Source organism: Bombus huntii, unplaced genomic scaffold (assembly GCF_024542735.1).
Source record: "Bombus huntii isolate Logan2020A unplaced genomic scaffold, iyBomHunt1.1 ctg00000083.1, whole genome shotgun sequence".
NCBI classification, from domain to species: Eukaryota; Metazoa; Arthropoda; class Insecta; order Hymenoptera; family Apidae; genus Bombus; species Bombus huntii.
In genome coordinates, this window is record NW_026099338.1 from 88,480 (window position 1) to 107,471 (window position 18,992).

At 34.7% G+C, this 18,992-nt stretch overlaps 4 protein-coding genes across 46 annotated transcripts in view; 2 read left to right on the forward strand and 2 right to left on the reverse strand.

Moving 5' to 3' along the window:
- The window catches only part of LOC126876556 (venom serine protease Bi-VSP-like), a 143,808-nt gene that overhangs the window by 43,791 nt on the left and 81,025 nt on the right, over positions 1–18,992 (forward strand). The window contains exon 1 of one of the 6 annotated variants that reach the window (XM_050639413.1): positions 18,772–18,913. The exons of 3 other annotated variants lie outside the window; for them this stretch is intronic. In XM_050639413.1, the coding sequence (XP_050495370.1) occupies positions 18,811–18,913 (103 nt within the window). In that variant the 5' untranslated portion in view covers positions 18,772–18,810. Of the gene's footprint in view, positions 1–18,771; positions 18,914–18,992 lie in introns of those variants that run through there. 2 more of the 6 variants (XM_050639420.1, XM_050639419.1) reach the window with 2 other exon arrangements.
- The window catches only part of LOC126876562 (omega-amidase NIT2-A-like), a 129,069-nt gene that overhangs the window by 30,212 nt on the left and 79,865 nt on the right, over positions 1–18,992 (reverse strand). For 5 of the 28 annotated variants that reach the window (XR_007694304.1, XR_007694303.1, XR_007694305.1 and 2 more), the window contains exons 3-4: positions 15,415–15,592; positions 10,398–14,001 (exon numbers count right to left, since the gene is read on the reverse strand). The exons of 9 other annotated variants lie outside the window; for them this stretch is intronic. Coding sequence is in view for 8 of the 19 variants with exons in the window: in XM_050639440.1 (XP_050495397.1) it covers positions 16,701–16,869; positions 17,271–17,354 (253 nt within the window). In the remaining 11 variants the exon portion in view is untranslated. Of the gene's footprint in view, positions 1–10,397; positions 14,002–15,410; positions 15,593–16,700; positions 16,870–17,270; positions 17,456–18,992 lie in introns of those variants that run through there. 14 more of the 28 variants (XM_050639451.1, XM_050639452.1, XM_050639450.1 and 11 more) reach the window with 8 other exon arrangements.
- On the forward strand, positions 1,368–2,490 carry LOC126876561 (survival motor neuron protein-like). 3 transcript variants are annotated; one of them, XM_050639432.1, is made up of 4 exons: positions 1,368–1,676; positions 1,748–2,045; positions 2,166–2,245; positions 2,314–2,490. In XM_050639432.1, the coding sequence occupies exons 2-4, from the start codon at positions 1,924–1,926 to the stop codon at positions 2,370–2,372; spliced, it is 261 nt and encodes an 86-aa protein (XP_050495389.1). In that variant the 5' UTR covers positions 1,368–1,676; positions 1,748–1,923; the 3' UTR covers positions 2,373–2,490. The 3 variants fall into 3 exon arrangements, with proteins under 3 accessions (XP_050495389.1, XP_050495390.1, XP_050495388.1); XM_050639433.1 differs by having other exon boundaries at positions 1,790–2,045; XM_050639431.1 differs by lacking the exon at positions 1,368–1,676 and having other exon boundaries at positions 1,683–2,045.
- Positions 3,629–7,027, reverse strand: LOC126876555 (katanin p60 ATPase-containing subunit A-like 2). 9 transcript variants are annotated; one of them, XM_050639408.1, is made up of 7 exons: positions 6,057–7,026; positions 5,443–5,632; positions 5,070–5,353; positions 4,725–4,847; positions 4,536–4,666; positions 4,141–4,340; positions 3,629–3,990 (listed from the first exon to the last, which is right to left on the reverse strand). In XM_050639408.1, the coding sequence occupies exons 3-7, from the start codon at positions 5,071–5,073 to the stop codon at positions 3,630–3,632; spliced, it is 819 nt and encodes a 272-aa protein (XP_050495365.1). In that variant the 5' UTR covers positions 5,074–5,353; positions 5,443–5,632; positions 6,057–7,026; the 3' UTR covers position 3,629. The 9 variants fall into 9 exon arrangements, 7 of the variants coding, with proteins under 7 accessions (XP_050495365.1, XP_050495361.1, XP_050495364.1 ...); XM_050639404.1 differs by having other exon boundaries at positions 5,443–5,983; XM_050639407.1 differs by having other exon boundaries at positions 5,927–7,026.

An 18,992-nucleotide genomic window follows, 5' to 3' on the forward strand; every position in this document is an offset into this window, starting at 1 on the left:
TTTTCTAACATCAATACACTTTACAATTTACTTCCGAACTCTAGGCGTGACTTTCTAAGACTGACTCTTATGATTTTACTTTCGATCGGATCCGATTACTTTCTTTTGTCACCCCTCAACATCCCCACCGTCCATGCATTTGCTAGGCGTCCGCGATCGTTGCCACGTGCTCTTTCTTCTAGAACCTTCGGTGGAAGGACCGTTGGGATGTTGATGGTTCATTAGGCACTTCAGCGATATACATTGTCGCCGAGTGCCGCCACATCTTTATCTCTATCGTCAGTCCGTCGGATTTGAAGTATGCCGGTCGTGACACAGGCGACAAAGAAACAAAAAAGTCGACATCAGGCGTTGTATGTAAGTATGCGAATGCGGCCATCACATGGCAATGTAAGCGACAACAATGTATAGCTTTATCTACGACCGAAGCTGAATATGTCAGTGCAGCCTCAGGAGCGAAAGAAATTATGTGGCTAAAGAAAATATTTCTTGAATGTAAATTAGAGATCCTTAAGTATATGCTATGTGTAGACAATACTAGTGCCGTGAAATTAATTAAGAATCCAGAATTCCATCAAAGAAGTAAGCATATTGACGTAAGATATCATTTCTTGCGAGATTTATACAATAGAGGCGAAATTGATATAACGTATGTAACAAGCGAAGAGCAATTGGCGGATATATGTACAAAGGCATTGCCAAAACCGAGATTTGAATATTTAAGGAAAAAGTTAGGTTTGAAAAGTAAAAAAGATATTAAGATGTAATTGTTTGTAAACATGTAGAGTTTTTAGGGAGGGTGTCGAAGTGATTATTACTTCTCAAACAAAAAGAGGAAAAACTCTACATGATCTGTTTAGTCTTCTAGTTTTTTTTTTTTGTGTAATAAATTAATTTGTATGGAAAAGAGAAAGGCGGCTGGCAAATGTACTTGAGAAGGCATTGACAAATTAATTTTCAGATATTTACGACAAGAGTTAGAAAATATTAAGAGATAATTTGTAAATTTGAGATAATTGTTTGTAGGGATGTAGAGTTTTAGGGAGGGTGTTGAAGTTCACTTCTAAGAAAACTCTACATCTGGTCTTTTTTAGTTTTCTCAAGCACTGAAGCCATCGACAGCGTGTAGACAAAAGACTGCGACGAAGTCAGGCCATAAACAGTAGACAGGCGACGTTGGCTTCGGGGTTTTTCAGTTATTAGGTAACACAGCTAGCGTGCGGATCTGAACCAGCTCAAATTGTATTTTTACTTATTACACTTCTATTTAAATATATTTTCTACCTTACAATTTATCCACGTGTTTTCTCTGTTTACACACCGAATAACCTCAACAGCACGTGTGTTGTAAAATTTGTAGGTAATACCTTTAGCATGATGGTTATGTCAATTAAGAAATGTACTAAAAATACATATATATATGAAGTAAAGGCTTTCGCATAGTCTATCACAGTGTCATTCAGCAGGTCCTTAACTGGGCAGGAGTACCTGTCAATGTCTATGGGGAGACCCGTGGGATATAGGGTCATGAACCATAAACATGCATGTTACTTATTGTTCATTATTAGCTGCTTGGAATATAATTCTCCTCATTAGACGAGTGATTATTACTACATATATCAAGGCAAACATTTATACATATACATTTATGCACGGGAAATTCTAATACATTGCCTGTAAGGACAGTAACCGAATGGCACTCAGTCATTCTATTAAATGACAAAAATTTCTTTTACTCTGTGTTTAGGCTATGGTAATACACAGAAAGTCGAGTTGAGTTCTCTTTTAGAATCAGAAGGTTTGCAAAGTCAAATAGCACAACAAAAGAAAGCTTTGGAAGAGAAATTCAATGAAGAGAACGATGAGACTTGTGAGACTAATTTTTCTACAAATGTAAATTCGAAAAAATATAATGTAGAAAAAATGGATTGTGACTCTGAAGAAGCAAATGCGTATAAACATCACTTCATACCGGGACCATCTTTCAATTCGATGACTGATATAATGCCACCTGCACCTCCTTTACCACCACAATTAATGGCCAAGTAAGTACAATTTAAAAATTCTAATGGAATGCTGAATACTTCTAATATTAATAAGTAATTTGGAATAAGTTTAACATTTTATTTGGAAAAAAAATACGAAATTTTAATAAAATGTACTAGATTACCAGATAATGATACAGACGCACTTTCAAGTATGTTGATGTCATGGTATATTAGTGGTTACATGGTATATTACACAGGTAATTATTTCATATAAGTATTTTATTGTATATTAAATTTTCAATGGACTATGTTATTTCTTTTGTAGGTTATTACCATGGTTTGAAACAAGCAAGAAACAATCAAGAGAACAGGAAGAACTGTTGATTATATCAATTTTTTCAATAACAATATAACAATAATATAAGATATAATAAAATATAAAACTCATTGTATTTATTTACTTCAATTATTTGAAATAAAGAACAGCTTTATTTTCATATAAGACTTTAAGACTTTTTTAAAAATAATTACTAAGATAAGAAAACATAAAAAACATATTTTTGATAAAATACACTCACATATATATGTCGGGTTATCATTAGGATTTAAGGCGCGTAATGATCCTTCGTTTGAATTAGCCATTGTTTTACGAAACAGAGAATATATTTACGCGAATAAACAAGGTTTTACAAAATATTATGAATAATGAGTTTAATAAATAATAAGATTAACAAACGATAAGTTTAACTAATAATTAGATTAAAGATTAATAAGTTTAACGAACAATAAGAGGAACGAATAATATGTCTTACGAATAATGAATTTAACGTATAATGAGATTAACGATTGATAAGTTTCACGAATAATGAATTTAATTAACGCTATTAACAATGTTCCGGGGTTCAAACGAATCCACGGTCAACAGGATAACTCTTTACTATGTGTAGAATAATTTTAAACACAAACTACAATTGCTGAGACACTCGGTAAATTGCTCGATGTATCACTTTCCAAGGTGATCACACGAATGAATATCTGATGAAAATCTTTTTCGCTATACGATTGCATTTGTTTGTTATATGCTCGCTGGAAACATCGAGAAGGTTCCAATCGTTGTTGCTAGGCAATTTCTGTCAAAAGTTTGTTGTATACTCTTTGGAAACATCGAGAAAGATTCAAACGCCGTTACTAGGCAGTTTCTGTCTGGAGATTGATTCCTAATACAACGTGTGTCTCATTATATCGACATCTCTAAAGTACAATTCTATGTGATTTCTAGGGAGAACAATACAACCGATCCACACCTTCGTCAGGCAAAACGTTTATCCCGTGACCGTGGCTACGTTCAGCGACCAGTTGTCACCTCGAACCCACTTTCGCTTTCACAAATATCAAACAATTACAAATGACAATTGCTTAATTACAGTTATGATAAAATCTAGGCTAAAGCATTAGAAGGCTTCCTCAAAATTGCAAAGGGAAGGCTCCGGTTTTCCTTTCATCTCCGACATATATAATACAAGGATATAATACAACCGAACATTTTAAACTTAGCCTATAGCGCGTGCGCGCACACACATGCACACACATGCGAATGATTTCTCGAACGATTTTTCAATATCTGTCCTTACGATTGCGTATTTATTTGTTCCACGTATCATATTTATCTATTTGCATAACTGTAGGTGACATTTTTTTTAACAATTTTGCTAATATTTCATAACTTTTTAATTCATATTTCAAAGTGGTAACAGGTGTTTCTTTCTTTTCAAGTCTCCTCCATATCGGGCTTATTTCTAGTAGCCACGCTTGCTTACAAAGCAATTTTATATCTGCACAAGAATATCTTTCAGTACATTTTACTATGTGGTTTACAATATCTGTATTTTCTAATAAGTGGTTGCTAAGGTATAATTTGAATATACCAAGTCGAGCAACTTCATTGGGTAATGATACGTATATTTGCTTTTCGAGACGCCTGAGTAAAGCTGCATCAATGCCCCTAATAACATATTTACAATAAATATTATCGTTCTATTATACTAATAATAATGAAGGAATACTTCAAACAACACAATAACATATTTGGAATTTGGAGAAATATTACGATATTTTCTACTTAGAAAACATTGAAATAACGTGATATACGTACCAAGGGGAATTAGTTGTAGCCAGAAGAACTACATTAGAATTTTCATTAGACACTAATCCATCCAATCTAGAAAGAAGTTCTGATCTGAATCTCTTTGCAGGTTCAGACAATATACAGTCTCCTTTATTTGTGGCGATCCAGTCAATCTCGTCGATAAAAATAATTGTAGGCGAATGACTATAGGCAAGTTCAAATAAAACCTGTTCAGTTTAACAAATGTATTATTCATTAAATATTATATTCGAAATTCCTTAAATTCATTGCCTCATCACGAATATGATATCATTTCGTTTTCCAAACAACTATTCTATTTATATATAAATGACGAAAAATAAAATCAAATCTTTTTATACCTAGAATCTCTCCTTCATAGACAAAGGAACAAAGAAACTTACATAGACAAAGCAACTTACACGTATATACTTCTCGGAATCGCCTCTCCATTTGCTGACCAATGAGCTGGCATTTATGTTAAAAAAGGTGCAATGGCATTCTGTCGCGACTACCTTCGCTAACTTCGTTTTCCCTGTTTTGTATATTTCTTGTAAACACGTACAGAAATGAAAAGAATACGAGTATCTTACCTGTACCAGGTGGGCCGTACAGCAAAATACCTTTCCAGGGGGAAAACGGGCCATCAAAAAAGATAGGATACTTAAGGGGATACACAACGGCCTCCTTAACAGCGGTTTTACATTCCTCTAGGCCTATAACGTCATCCCAATGTACATTTAATTTGTTTACTATGATCTCCTGTGACGATACAAAGATAAAATGACGTCTTCTCTATATTAAGTAAGTGTTACGTAATTTGATATTTGAAGCGTTACTGAAATCACGTCATCGTCGATATACGTTGGACGGTTTATCGACGGGAATTTTATCGTTTAAAAGCTTTACGATACGTATATTACTTGAAAATAACTTACGCATGAGATGTCCTCAGCCTCGTAATTCCGGATTATCTGAATAAAGCTTTTCAATGCATTTCAATATCTTCGATTGCATGGATGGTTCCATTGGGACGTTAAATAGCTCTTCTGATGAACGTCCATCACTCTCATTGGGGAATATTGACGTCACTGTCATTGCGAGATTAATATGATTCGTATTGTCATCAGTTATCTTCTGCTGTAGATTCGTCTCTTTCACAGGCTCACTTCTCGCTTGTTTACTAACAGATTTGGCTTTTGTCTCAATACTTCTACAAACACTGGATCATATTGTAATATGATACGTTGAATACGATACGTTGAATACGTTGAATACCGTTTAATATCGTTAAATAATTTAAATTCTTACGTTTTGCTTGCATTTGTCACTTCCCTCGTCATTTCCCTTCCAGTTATTTTCTTACACAATATGGGATATTTTTGAAATTTCATCTTGTAATAATTTTCATACTCTGCAACGATAATTTCCAAATCGATGTTGTCGCAAACCCGATGTTCGGGAGATAGACGAGCTTCCCGGAATAATACATCGCTAACGTCTATATACATAAAAAAATGTAGTTTTTAATTAATTATAGTTTTTAACTAATTAAAAATATTTTTCGCAATGACTGAACACTATAAGATAACCATCAAACAACTGTTTTATCTCTAGGTAAGACAGGCAAAAGAATGTATTTACTATATAAATCCTCGAAGATAATTTCTTGTCTTCTGCTTTTTAATTTCCAATTTTTAGATGGATAAGAATAATTTGAATTTATACTTCATATATTTGTTTATAACTAGTTAATCTACATAATCGATTGAGTTATTCTTAACTACTGAATTACCGATGTCGAATTTTCAAATTTGGTTTCGCCTTCTCTCTCCATGATGTCCACTGATTTCTATTTCGATTGGTCACTGACACTATTCAAAAGAATTGGAACTAGGAATATATTTTAATTATAATATACTCACCCATTGTGTTCCAAATAATCACATACAAGGTGTAATATGTTCCGATGACGTTCCGAAATACGACTCTCCTCCTAATATAATTATTTTTTCATTACAATAATATAAGGTTTTTCATGTAATTTTTTGTTACATTTGCGAATTCAACGAGTTACACATGATTTTTCATGAAACACGAACGTTAAAAATTTTTGATACAGCCTAATTATAAAAATTGTTAGAAGCAAAAGTCATAGATACTATGTGCGAGTATCGCATGAAACGAACAGCTATTAAGAGAACTGCAGCAATATTACAAATCAAATAACAAAACACACTCGTCTGTGACGTGGAAATTCTAAAATCTAAAATCTAGAATATTCCTTACCTTTTTTCGCAGATTATAAAATATCTTATTCATACTACCTTGCATCGATAAATCACCGTTCATAGTGACACTTTCAAATCGCCTATCGCTTCTCAATGGATACGAGAATTTCCGTTTATTACTTTAAAAACAACCCGTCCATTGCGTTTCTCTTAAAAAATTCTTTCAACTCTGTTGAAAACCGAGCATCAAACAAGAGACAAACGATTTGTTGTCATGGAAATGTTTGGTTCACACATAAGCAACGCACAAATATAATGATAGAATAGCTGAGTGTGTGTACTGTATAGTAAGATGGATGCAACATGGAAATAGAAAGAGAACACCATGTATAGATACTTCCTGTCCTTGTTTAATCAGGCATGCACACTAGTGGACACTGACGCTGCTCGTATACCGCTGTTACATATTTCCTGTACAAGTGCGCGTCATTATACAAGGACGGAACATCCTCTCTCTACTTCTCTATCGCGTTTTTAGTTCGCTCACGCGCTCTGTACTTATATCTATTACATTTCCACCATAAGCAGCGGCCGTGCAGTGACTTACAAAAGTTCCGAACGGTTCCATCCTGGGCGGACGGTTAATTGCGTTCGGTACTTCGAGGCAGGAAGGTGAGTACAGAATCGCTCCTCTTAGTACTCTTATTAGAAGTGTTATCATCGAATATAAGTTTTTTCAATAAATTCTTATCGTTTTACAATCTTTCTAGAATACAATGACGTCAGCAATCGATCATTTTCGCGAATTTATTGTAAATTAATTGGGGGAATATCTGGAGTTCTTTATCGGTTTCGACTGTAAAATCAGCAACTATTCGAATTTTTCATTCATAATTGTGACGTTTTCGACTCTTCCGTTGCCAAGACCCTCTTGAGAGATTTTTGGCACGTTCCATCACCCTTGTTAAACGAGTGCACATTGGTGGATATATTGATTTTAAAAACCAATACGTGTACGAGATTTATTATCTCACTGGGACAAAGAAATCCGTTTTATTCGCGAATTTTCCGTGTTTCTTCTTAATTTTCGTGAGTGTCTGGCGCGGAGCATTATTTGAATGAACTTTTCATCGTTCAGATTATATTTCGTTTAAAAAGATTGAAATTGATGTCGAGAAGAAATGAAACAAGGTGCTCGGGCATTCTTTCGTTTCCCGGGGAAAGAGAAATATAAAAAAAACGGTCGTTCTTCCTTCTGCCATTTTCGTCCATTACCAAAATGGCATGACCCAAGTGTCCCGGGCCGTGAATCAATCAAGCGAATTTTGAATAATTTTTGAATAATATCCAGTTAATAATTTGTGAAACAAATTAATTTCATTTTATTGTTGGAAACAAATTAGTTGGATTTTTCTTTCTTTAGCAGTTTTTGCCAGAGTTGACCTGACGTGCTACTTCAGTTTCCATCTTCGCTTCTTGAAACTTCCAACGTCCTTGGTGTTGGAGTCTCCTTGCCCAGGTGAGTACATAGCTTCTAGATACTCGTCGCTGTTCATCCTTACGAGCCTCTCGAGCTTTAGTTGTCAATTGTTATCGTTAAAGGAAGAGAAGCTCGCGACAGATGTTATCGAACAAATCGTTTATTCTCGAAAAGTTCGAACTTGTTCGTTGCGTTTGAATATATATGGACGGACGCCATTTTTCATGACATCATCATGATTTGTCATGTCGTGAGTATAGCTTCTGACTACCATATGTTTGTGATTTATGTGAAATTTGACCACTATACCGTGATAGAATAATATTTCCAATGAATTATAAATATTTTACATTGTGAATTATAAATATTTGTTACAAATTATATCGTACTTGAGATGAAAATGAACCATATATCTGCTTATGGAATATGAGGTAGTAAATCATTCGAAACATAATAACGATTAATTAAGCACATATACAATAACGTTTACGAATGAATATTGCGAATTATTGTATGGCTTTAATGCGGTATTTAATGTTTTGATTGCGGTCTTTGAAATGGTATCATAGGTGCTGATATAATATCGCGCGAAAAAGGAAAGACCAGTGGTTAATATTGCAGGTGCACCAGTGCGTTGCGCTCGTCGAGGGTGGTTTTGACGCTGGTGCCGAGGAAAGGCGCAGAACGTGTTCGATCGACCCGCGAACGTAGCCTGTGCTCATACTGCGACAGAGTTCGTTTCAGTTAGGCTCAGTCGCTGTTTGTCCGTCGACAGCGTATAGTCGCGTCGGCCTACGATTCCTTTTTTCTTCTTGTTTCTTGCGAACTCTCTCGCAACAGCCGTTCTATACGTACGCCGCCAGTATATCGCGTGATCATCGTTCCCGTTGCTCCCCTTACCCTCTCACGTCCTTCGAAGAAGACCTCCCTTTGGTTTTTCCTTGTTTGGAGGGAATTCATCGCTCGGACACATGGACTGCGAAGTACGAGGGTATTCCAATTTTTTAATATATAAATTTAGTTTCCTCTATGGTGTTAGAGAACATAATGCGAGCATTTTATGATATAACGAATATATTCGTATATATTTTAGTTTATTCATTCGTCAAATTTCCCTAGTAGGCCGGCCTGCAGCTCACATGCAGCACTTAGTAAAAATTTGTTTTGTTAGAGGTTGGCCATTCTTCTTGCTATAAAAATATCGTGAAGTCATATCATATGATAAAGCACCTTCTGAAAGCTAGATGCTCGATAACGAGCCTAATGATTCTGGGTAGTTTGTAATGTCAAGCTTTGAATTGGCGAGATCGCTTTGCTGTCAAACCGCCGTCCAGCGGCGACCACATTCTTTAACCACGTTCAAGGGGTATATCACGCTACAGAAACCATCAAAGGGTTTGCAAGTTAGTTGTCTTTTAGAAGTGGGGCAGTTGGTTGTTACATGTCATCCGTAGTTGCTGGCTGTTCTCCTTAGTCGCCATACATCGTAGAGACGACGGTTATAGTCGCCAGTTGTCCTTGCTAATGGTTGCTTGTTGTCGCTAGTTAGTTCTCGTTATCGTTATGTATTCCATCAATCACGCGAAATTTAACGTATGGGATTTTATTCTTCTTTATTCTTTCTGTAGGGAAATTTTTTAAGACGAGGAAAATATAGAATATTTCAAGACGACGGTAAGGTTTGAATTTAAGTAACTATTTTATGATACAACAAAGTGGAAAAACGATTTAATTTTATAAAGTTTAAGGTAATTTTTTAAAAAACTTCGAATTTAAAAGATTCAAATAGATATCTTAAACGTAATTAAACCCTCCATATCGTAAGAAATTAAATGAAATTGCGCAAGAAAGTTAATACATTTAATGTATTATTTTAAACATTTATTTAAAAACATTTATTTAAAATTTAAGTGTAGGCGTTGACGCGCGCGCGCCATTCGAAGCATTTGTCAGTTCGTTACATCTGCGGTAAAAGTTGTAACTACGAAGAAGCTTAACATATGGTGCGTCTCAAGACGACAGTAAAAAGTATTAAGAGATTTTTCGAGATTTTTTCTTTTAAGTTTCCAAGTACTTTTTCTATTTAACTTCTTTTTTTTTGCATTTTCTCACAATATTCAATAAATAGAGACGAAATATGACAGTTCTTAGTTCGGGGATTTATTGGTTCGAAAGTTACTTCAAAAGTGTTTCTGGAGTTTGTGCGGTTAATACTTTTAAACTACTGAGTACGACTTATTCCGTATGGCTGGACAAATCTTTGTTGATACTGTAAGCGTAACTGGTCCGGATATTGTCTTGTGGAGATAGAAAAATACACGAAGTATTGATTGAACTACATATTTTTTTAATTCTTTTTTAATTCTTTTAGTTCTTCATATATTGATAATAGAACGATATTCCGCTACTTTGAGCACAATATAGTAATGTTTAAATAAATAATAAAATTTACGCATTTCGTCTTCATGCGTCGATAAGAAAATGCAAAAAAAGTTAAAGAAAGATGATGCGTAGATGCGAAGTTTAGTCAGCAATAATATTTAAAACCTCTAAAATATATTGTACACATTTATTTGCAAATAAGCTCAATGAAATTAAACTGTAACTGTGTTTCCAATAATGTCTTCGATGTATTGCTCGCCATTATGTCGGATTAACAACTCTAAGTGATCGACCTTAATCACTAAATGGCGGCCGTGATTCAGTGGTATAGCTTTACATATGACGGACATCGCAGGCGCTTATAAGACGTCTATTGTGAAACGTTTCCAATAGCACCGTTTATGTGATAGTGAAATCTGAATATATATATATCGCTGAAATATATATCGCTTATCACTTGAGTCTGACACGATCGTTTTTAAATAGAATCACAATTTTTTATTCTTTACAAAATCAGTCTATAAAGATTATGTGCAAATAAAATAGATAAATAGATAAATGGTTGTACAAACTTATAAAACAGATATTACAAGTATATCTAAATAAATGATATATTTATAAATTGTAATATTTGATCTAAAGTTTAAATAAATAAAAGAGATACTCGTGACTTACAATAAAAGTATTTTTTTTTTCAATTTTTAAACAAAGCAAAAGTGGATAACAATTTTTCAAAATGTAAAAATCAACACAATGGTTGGTTTCTTTAATTAATCAATAACGTTTAAAGTTAATTAATGTCCAGAGTGGTTTGTACATTTTGTATTTCGCCGTATTTCAACGTTCGCTGTGTAAATAGAACTTGATGCCTGAAATATCGAAAAAATAATTAAATCCGATCGTTCTGTCGAATTTGCAAATTGTATACTCGTGTAAAATCGAGTGCGCTTGTGTATGCTGATACGAAATGTGGTAGTATATTTTTCTTTTTTCGATTATCGTTATCACTTTTTGTGTGAAAAAATTAATTCCGTGAAATGGAAGTGCAATCAATACGGTTTATCACGAAATAATAGCACAACGACGGTACATATTGGTATTGACGTCAGCTTCACAAAATTTCTCGAGTATCGCGGTCGACTATTTGGGTTAAGAATTCATTTTCAAGGTTCTACAAGCACGAGTATCTTATGGATATGAAATTTTCAGTGTACATTTTAATAACCATATTTCATATTGCATGCTGCGGTCCAAGAAAAATCCGCAGTTAATATTCTGCTAATCCCTGCTGCTTTCAAAGACCATAAGTAAGGTCCGTAAGGTCGTCCGTAAGGTTTAAAAGATTTCGAGTAGATTTGTATTACGTATTTTATCTTCTAATTTTTAAAGAGAGGGTCGTGTTTAATTAATTGAAAATGACGAAACTGTAATGGGACATTATTATCAAATATTAAACGTGGTTCCATTGGGTACTTTTATGGTCTTTGCGAGATATATATGCATTATACGTTGCTATTAGCAACGCGTAGCGATGAACGATGGAGAGCAGTACCTTCGTTATCTCGTCTCGGTTGTGTACATATCAGTAATGCACAGTACTCGTACTAAATATCTTACAAATTCCATACAGATTTTCAGATTAGTTTCGAATAATACCAACACGACCATGATAGTCACAGTACAGTATTAAATAGTGCCACTATGCATAATACACTCCTAAAATGTTTCTACAAATATATTTGTCCGAATATTTTTGTCAGCTACTATATCCTAACCAGGATTTATTAAACAATATATAGATTTAAAAAAGAATATATAACGACATTACTTGTTTAGGCTAGATTGGTTTAACTTGTATAGTTTTAATAACTGTGTAAGATCAAACAAGAACTTATCGTTAGTTTGGCGAGATTTGATTACACGAAGCAACATAATTGCTTTGAAACTCAGGACAGAAAACAATGTCAACCGGTAGACGCGTTTGTCTGGTGAACGTGTAACGCGTGAATAATAGATAGCGACAATCACGCGAACGCTAGTTACAGCTGACTTGGCTTACATTGTAGCATTCAAACTAGAGTATACGAGCCGTAAGCGCTATTGAAAGTTCAAAGGCCGACTAGTGAGCTTCATCCTATCTCATTTTTTAATCAGGCGATGGATCGACGAATCGTATTGATTTCGAGGATTATTATAGTTCTGTGGCAATTTTAAAGCGTGGTTTGTCTAATCTTGTCTCGTTAGCTACAGACTCTTTGGCGAGCAGCCTGAAACTTGATCCAGTTTCGAGAAAATGAAAAATTCGTTTCTTCTCTTTGCTTCCCTGTTCCCTCTTTCCTCCTTTTTCCCTTTTTACATCGCGTTAAGACCCGTTAAATAATATTGACTGCCGTGGACGCTGGCTGAGAAGTGCACTTTATAACTAGCTTTAAAATCACTGACGTCGATGAGGACAAAGGTAAGTTAGAGGGTCATTTATCTGAGCTGGTGTTATTCGACCTGAACTCTGCAGCTTTTCAGAGCTTCTTTCGTTTTTCTTTTAAGAGCAGAGATGTTAACTGGTCTTTTGTTACGTGTAAGAAGTATGTACTAAAGCTTATTTATCACCAATTGGTTGCTCAAAATCGAGATATACATACCTATATTACATTAATACGTTACAGAAGATTACGCGTTAGTTAGCTTATGAGAATTTATAGTGTGTCACAGATCACAAAAGCAGAATGACTACTTTTTCATAAACGATATATGTATATGAATTGAAAGTTTAACTATTACGCCACATACTTCTCTCGATAAACGTCGTCGAGTGCATATTGTTAAAGAATATTAGTCATTTGAATTAAATAGTTTCGAAGATACTAATGCTTCTGTGAAGTTTTTGCAGGCTGTTAATTTTTTATTGAGATACTACAAATTTTGAATAACTTCGATTAGAAATAAAAATCACATTACATTAACGCGTAGAATGTAACGTAACGTAGATAATGTAAATATAAATTATATTACAAGGAAATAATACGGGCAAGTAATGTGAAACATTCTGGTTAAAATTGCATCCTTTGAAGGCTAGGACACACAGTACTTACGAAGTAGATTAAGTACCAAATGGGGTACTTAAGAAAATTCATGTTGTCATTGTTTAATAAACATCTTTAGCTAATAGCTTTCTGCAAAAGCTGGTTCAAGTTATGCTAGCTTATTCCTTATTAATTGCAATTATATTGTTCGTATCTCCTAGAGGATTAACAATCCATTTTTATAATGGATAATAAAAGTAAATTCCTATTAGGTTGTCCCAAGTTTCTTTCGTTTTATAAAGAAATGACAGATGCACAACATATTTTGTTTTATGTTATTCTATATTATTTTACATTAAATTGGAAAAAGGTGGATCACACGTAATTCAATAAAATAATATAAAACGAAAAATGTTGTACATCTATTACTTTCTTATAAAACGAAAGAAACTTTTGGAACAACCTAATATTTCTCTACTACGACGCTTTTACAGTGCTAAAATATTTGATAAAAATGTTAAGAAATTCTAATATTGATTTAAGCGTATCGATTTATCTGCTCTTCATATTTAATCAAACAGAAATTGTTAATTATGATTTCCACTTAAAAGCGGATTGCATATTATGAGGATAAATTATCAAATTCATCTCTAATATAGACATTAGAGAATCATTCATAGCCGCAATCCTGTTTACCGCTAACATTCCTGGTACTCAATAATTCATTAGGTGACTGCTTTAGCCGCACAGAATACACCTACAAATAATTAATCGCGATTAATATTCCATCGACTTTTGAAAATCCCTCATGTGATCTATTTCATGCGATGAGAATACGTATAAATTGAGATTGCGATCGACCATCCTCAGTCGGATAAATCGAGTGATTCAAATTATAACACAAAAAAAAGTTAAAACTAGTTACATTATCTTTTTCAATTTTTATGTATTATTTGGCGGAAGAAACTTTGGTAATTGGTAAGTAAAGTTCACCTCCTTAATGTTAATGATTTTAATATGTTATTAAGCTCAAGGTTCTAAGGAATTTTCTATATATATATACATATACATAACTGTGTGCGTATATGTATAATATACGTATAACAACCAAAGTTCAGCTCTCAAGTGTACGCAAAACTTTTATGTTCATTTTACGCTATACCAGTATGTTTCATGAATTTGTTTGCTAACAGTATCGAAACAAATAACAAGCAGAGGACGAGCTATTCATGAATTGTTTTGCCAGCGTGTACGCTCCCAATATTTTCTATTTGAGAAAACATACTTGTTGCTATTGCAACTACAAATATTTTTACAGTCGACGCTTTTGCCGTGAATCATTGGCTAACATGTAAAATCGAGAAAAAACATGGTTTATTGTGATGGAAATGTGGAAAACCGCAAAACAGATATAGAAGGGAAAATAAAGGAAAAGAAGATAGATAAGTAGAAGCTTGGGGTCAAGTTTAATTCACTGAAACCGAGCTGCTTGTATTATCACAAAACAAAATTGCCAGTACGTCATTTCCGTACTCTCGTCCTCGCGAAAATGGTTTCGCTTGTTAAGGAAAAACGAAGAGACAGGGAAGAGAGGAAAAAGCAGACGGAGAGCGCTTTTAAAAAGCTGGCGAACCGTGTGTTACCACAACGAGACACGCGATGCTATTTGTCGCTTTAAATTGTGCCGCAACTCGTTTTTGAGATCTTTGCCAGGGGCGCGTTAAAACATGGTAAAAATATATTTCTGGCTTTTCTGGGGTTTAACTGAAATATGACAAATAACGTTGTAAAACATATGTACTTATGACTTACAGAGTAATTGAGTGTACAAAATATATAGTATACAAAATAGCCAGCGATTTAGGGCTTTAAAAGATCAAAAGGAAAGAAAAGGAAAGAAAAGAAGAAAGATAATATATTGTGGCAGTCTAAGTCGATCTAAGAAAATAGATAAAGGGAGGGAGGGGCAAAGCTAGTTAATCTGGAAAGAATCCAAGCGTCAATTTCAAGCATTTACAGAGAATCAAGCGGGCTGGTTAAAGTCGTGAGTTGAGCAATTATCCCGCGTTAGGTTCAATCAGGTTAGTCCCACGCGAAATTGATCCAACCATGCGAAAACGAGTGTATTCTGATTTCTGTCGCAGATACTTCTGGCTAGTGCAGTACCTACACGGTGGTTGTTGAAATAGCCGCTTCTCATCTATTTTCCGCAGCACGGACATCATCCTTTGATCCCTTACGACTAACGAAGTTTTCGAAGATGTACGGCAGTTTGAGATTCTACTTGAAAATGATCATGATTGCGGTCTGTGTGCCGTCTGCTCTTCTTTTTGTCCTTCCGTTAAAGACTGGTAAGTTGATACTGATTAATTATGCGATCGAAACCCTATATAATGGCTACAAAAATGCCGCTAATATAATATTCCTTCTTTCTTGTATCTGTCTGCCTCTCAGGTCGTTTTACTAATTACAATAAGTAATTTCGACTTCTTTGCGCTCCCTTTTAACGCATTGAAACTTGATCCAGTTTCGAGAAAATGAAAAATTCGTTTCTTCTCTTTGCTTCCCTGTTCCTTCTTTCCTCCTTTTCCCTTTTTACATCGCTTTGTTTTACATCGCAATTTACATTTATTTGTAAAGTTTGAATCTCCTCGATATTGAAGATGTTGAAGCTGCAAGTATGTATTTCATTTTAATCCATTCGAGACCGAGATTTAATTGTAAGACGATACCTAAGTGTCGGTACGATCTGAATGTTTAGTTAGAATGATTCTGTGTTTTACTCTCTCCAGGGTATCCTTTTCACACTTTGATTTTAAATCGATGACAATCTTAAATAGTATCCCTCATATTTTTAAAATATAAAATTATATACTATGTTATTCTATAATGTATTATGTACAGTTATATATATATATATTATATTTTAATTTTAAGCTGTAAATTACCGATATCGGTGACTGCCATATTCTCTTGAGTTTCCAAATCGTAAAGAATCTTTCCCCAGGGATTGGTCAACTGTGTATGTCCCCATGCGACGTAACTTGCTTAAGGAACACGAGCCGGTGATATGCAGGCAACGTATAATTGATTATCATTCGCTCTGAAACGCTGAAGTAATGACCAGTGCAGTGGTCCAGTGGTCATATTGAATGCCGCTGGATATATCAGCATTTGGCAACCTAACCCAGAGAAGCAGGAAATATGAAGCCACCGAATACCAATTAACTTCGTAGTTGCACGGTTCACATTCCATCATTTCTGAATATGCGAGGACAGTCCTCTTATTGTGCTTTTAATTCTTTTATTTGTTTCATTTTCAGCAAATATACTGGTTTTTTAAATTAAGCTTCTTTTTATACAGAGTTACAGATTATATTAATTTTATATAGAATATATTTAAGAAAGATATTTAATTTTTTGCTAGTTAAGTATTGATCGATTAAGTTACTGTACCTTTGTTCCGATAAATGCGTGCCATTTCCTCGAATCTAATATCATAGCAAATGCCAATACCTATTTTGCAGCCCTTCACATCGAACGTCGTTAGGGAGTTACCAGGACTGAGTGAATCACTCTCTCGAAAAGTAATCTTATTAGGAATGTCGATGTCGAATAGATGTACCTAATAACATAAAAATGTGGTCGCTAATTCTATTGCTGCAACTTTTGTAATTTAATATCAAAGTTACCAACTCCTAAACTTTAATTATTTTTTATTTAATAACTGACAGCGTTTTTATCACTTTCTTTTATTAAAAAATCTTATCATTTAATAATGTTTAAAAAGGAGAAAAAATAAGTATAATAATATTTTAAGTATGTGAAAAATTTATACAACAACAAACACATTACAACAAAAATGGGCGTTTCCCGTATCATAACGTATTTTATAAACCGTAAATTATAGAATTGGTTATAGTATACGTATGTACATATGTATATTCCTAAATTATTCCTAGATAGAGTCACTTTCTTCACCCCAATATTTTCAAATTCAAAGCCATAAAGGAATATATTACTTACCTTTCGGTGTTTTGCTATCAAAGTTCCATCGGGACCCCAAATAGTACAGGTATTGTACAATTTAGCGCCCTCTATTTCAGGCATCGTACCACCAACTACATAGATGTTGTTTTCTTTAGCTGCGTTCGATGAAGCAACGCTCGTTTCACCATCAGGAATACTCTCGGCGTATTTTGGAAAGTACTCTGCATTGCAATATTTCAATTAATGAAAAATAACTGTCTTTTGTTCCAACCATAAATTAAATTGAAATGTTTGTCAGTTTTTTATTTTTTAAATTATTAAAATAACTAAGTTTTATATTTCGACTTAATTAAATATGCAATTACTTAGCTAATAGTATATATAATAAATTGTTTCTACAGGTTCAAAATGAAAAATGAATATTTAGAAATATTTAATTACGACAATGCTATTTGTGTTAGCATCAGTGGCTTGTTACTCAACGACTTTGCTAGTACTTTTTGAAACATAAAGTTAGTTTTCAATTAACACTTATACTAGAGGCGGAATTATAAATGCAAAATAATTGATAATACTAATTTATAAGTACCTAATTATTAGTATCTTAAAAAATATATTTATACAAAAATCACGATAATCATGAAAATGGGGAAATCCTATATTCTCGAATCAATTCACAATTTATTTTGTATATTAATTAGATTCCGCGCTCATCAGTACGTACTCACTGGCGACATCGAGAAAATGTATCGGCAATTCCTCGTACGACCAGAGGATCGGAAATATCAAAGGATATTATGGCGCAGCGCGAGTGGAGAAACAGAAACATATGAGCTTAACACCGTAATACTCTTATCATAGAAATAGAAGCAGTCCTCAATTCCCGCCCGCTAACTCCTATCTCCACCGATCCAAATGATCTCCTAGCCCTCACTCCCGGACATTTCCTCATTGGCGATTCATTAATGTGCTTACGTGATCGAGATTTCAGAGACATTCCATCGAACCGACTCTCCAAATGGCAGCATATCCAACAGCTTAAACAACATTTTTGGAACCGCTGGCATAAGGAGTATTTGAACGAGCTAACCAACCGCAATAAATGGAGCAAGGGTGGACACAGCATCCAAAAGGGCACAATCGTCATCCTCAGAGAGGACAACGTTCCCTCCATGCATTGGCCTCTGGGCCGAGTTATCAAGGTTCAACCAGGCGCCGATGGTGTCATCCGGACAGCTACAGTTCAGACGGCAAAGAGCATTTTGGATCGGGGCGTCAAAAGGCTTGTCCCACTGCCAATTCAACCCGATCTCGAGAAACCCGAACAACTAGCCACCGAGACGAAATAAGATGGGAACTTCAACCACACCTCGCTAGTTTGATCGGTACCCTCTCAACGGGGGGAGAATGTTACGCCATGCGGCTTACAATAGGTCATATTCTTAACTATCGATCGCGGCACTATAATGTCGCAGACGGATCGTCGCGTCTGCCCGGCAAACAAACATGGTTCATTAAGCAGGGCGACTTCCAGAAACGTCGACTCGTGGCCCGTATTTTACCTCGCAGTAAAAGAATGTGGCGTGATCCGAACGTAGTGGGGGTCGCCTTCCAGAAAAAACGAAAAAAATCGAAAGGCGTTCAGAACTTTTCGAGATGTCGAACCGTCAACACATGTGGTATGTCGCGCATTACTTATCAACCAAAACGCAGTTACATTTTTTTTGTTCCATTTATATCTTTCTAGTTAATAAGTTG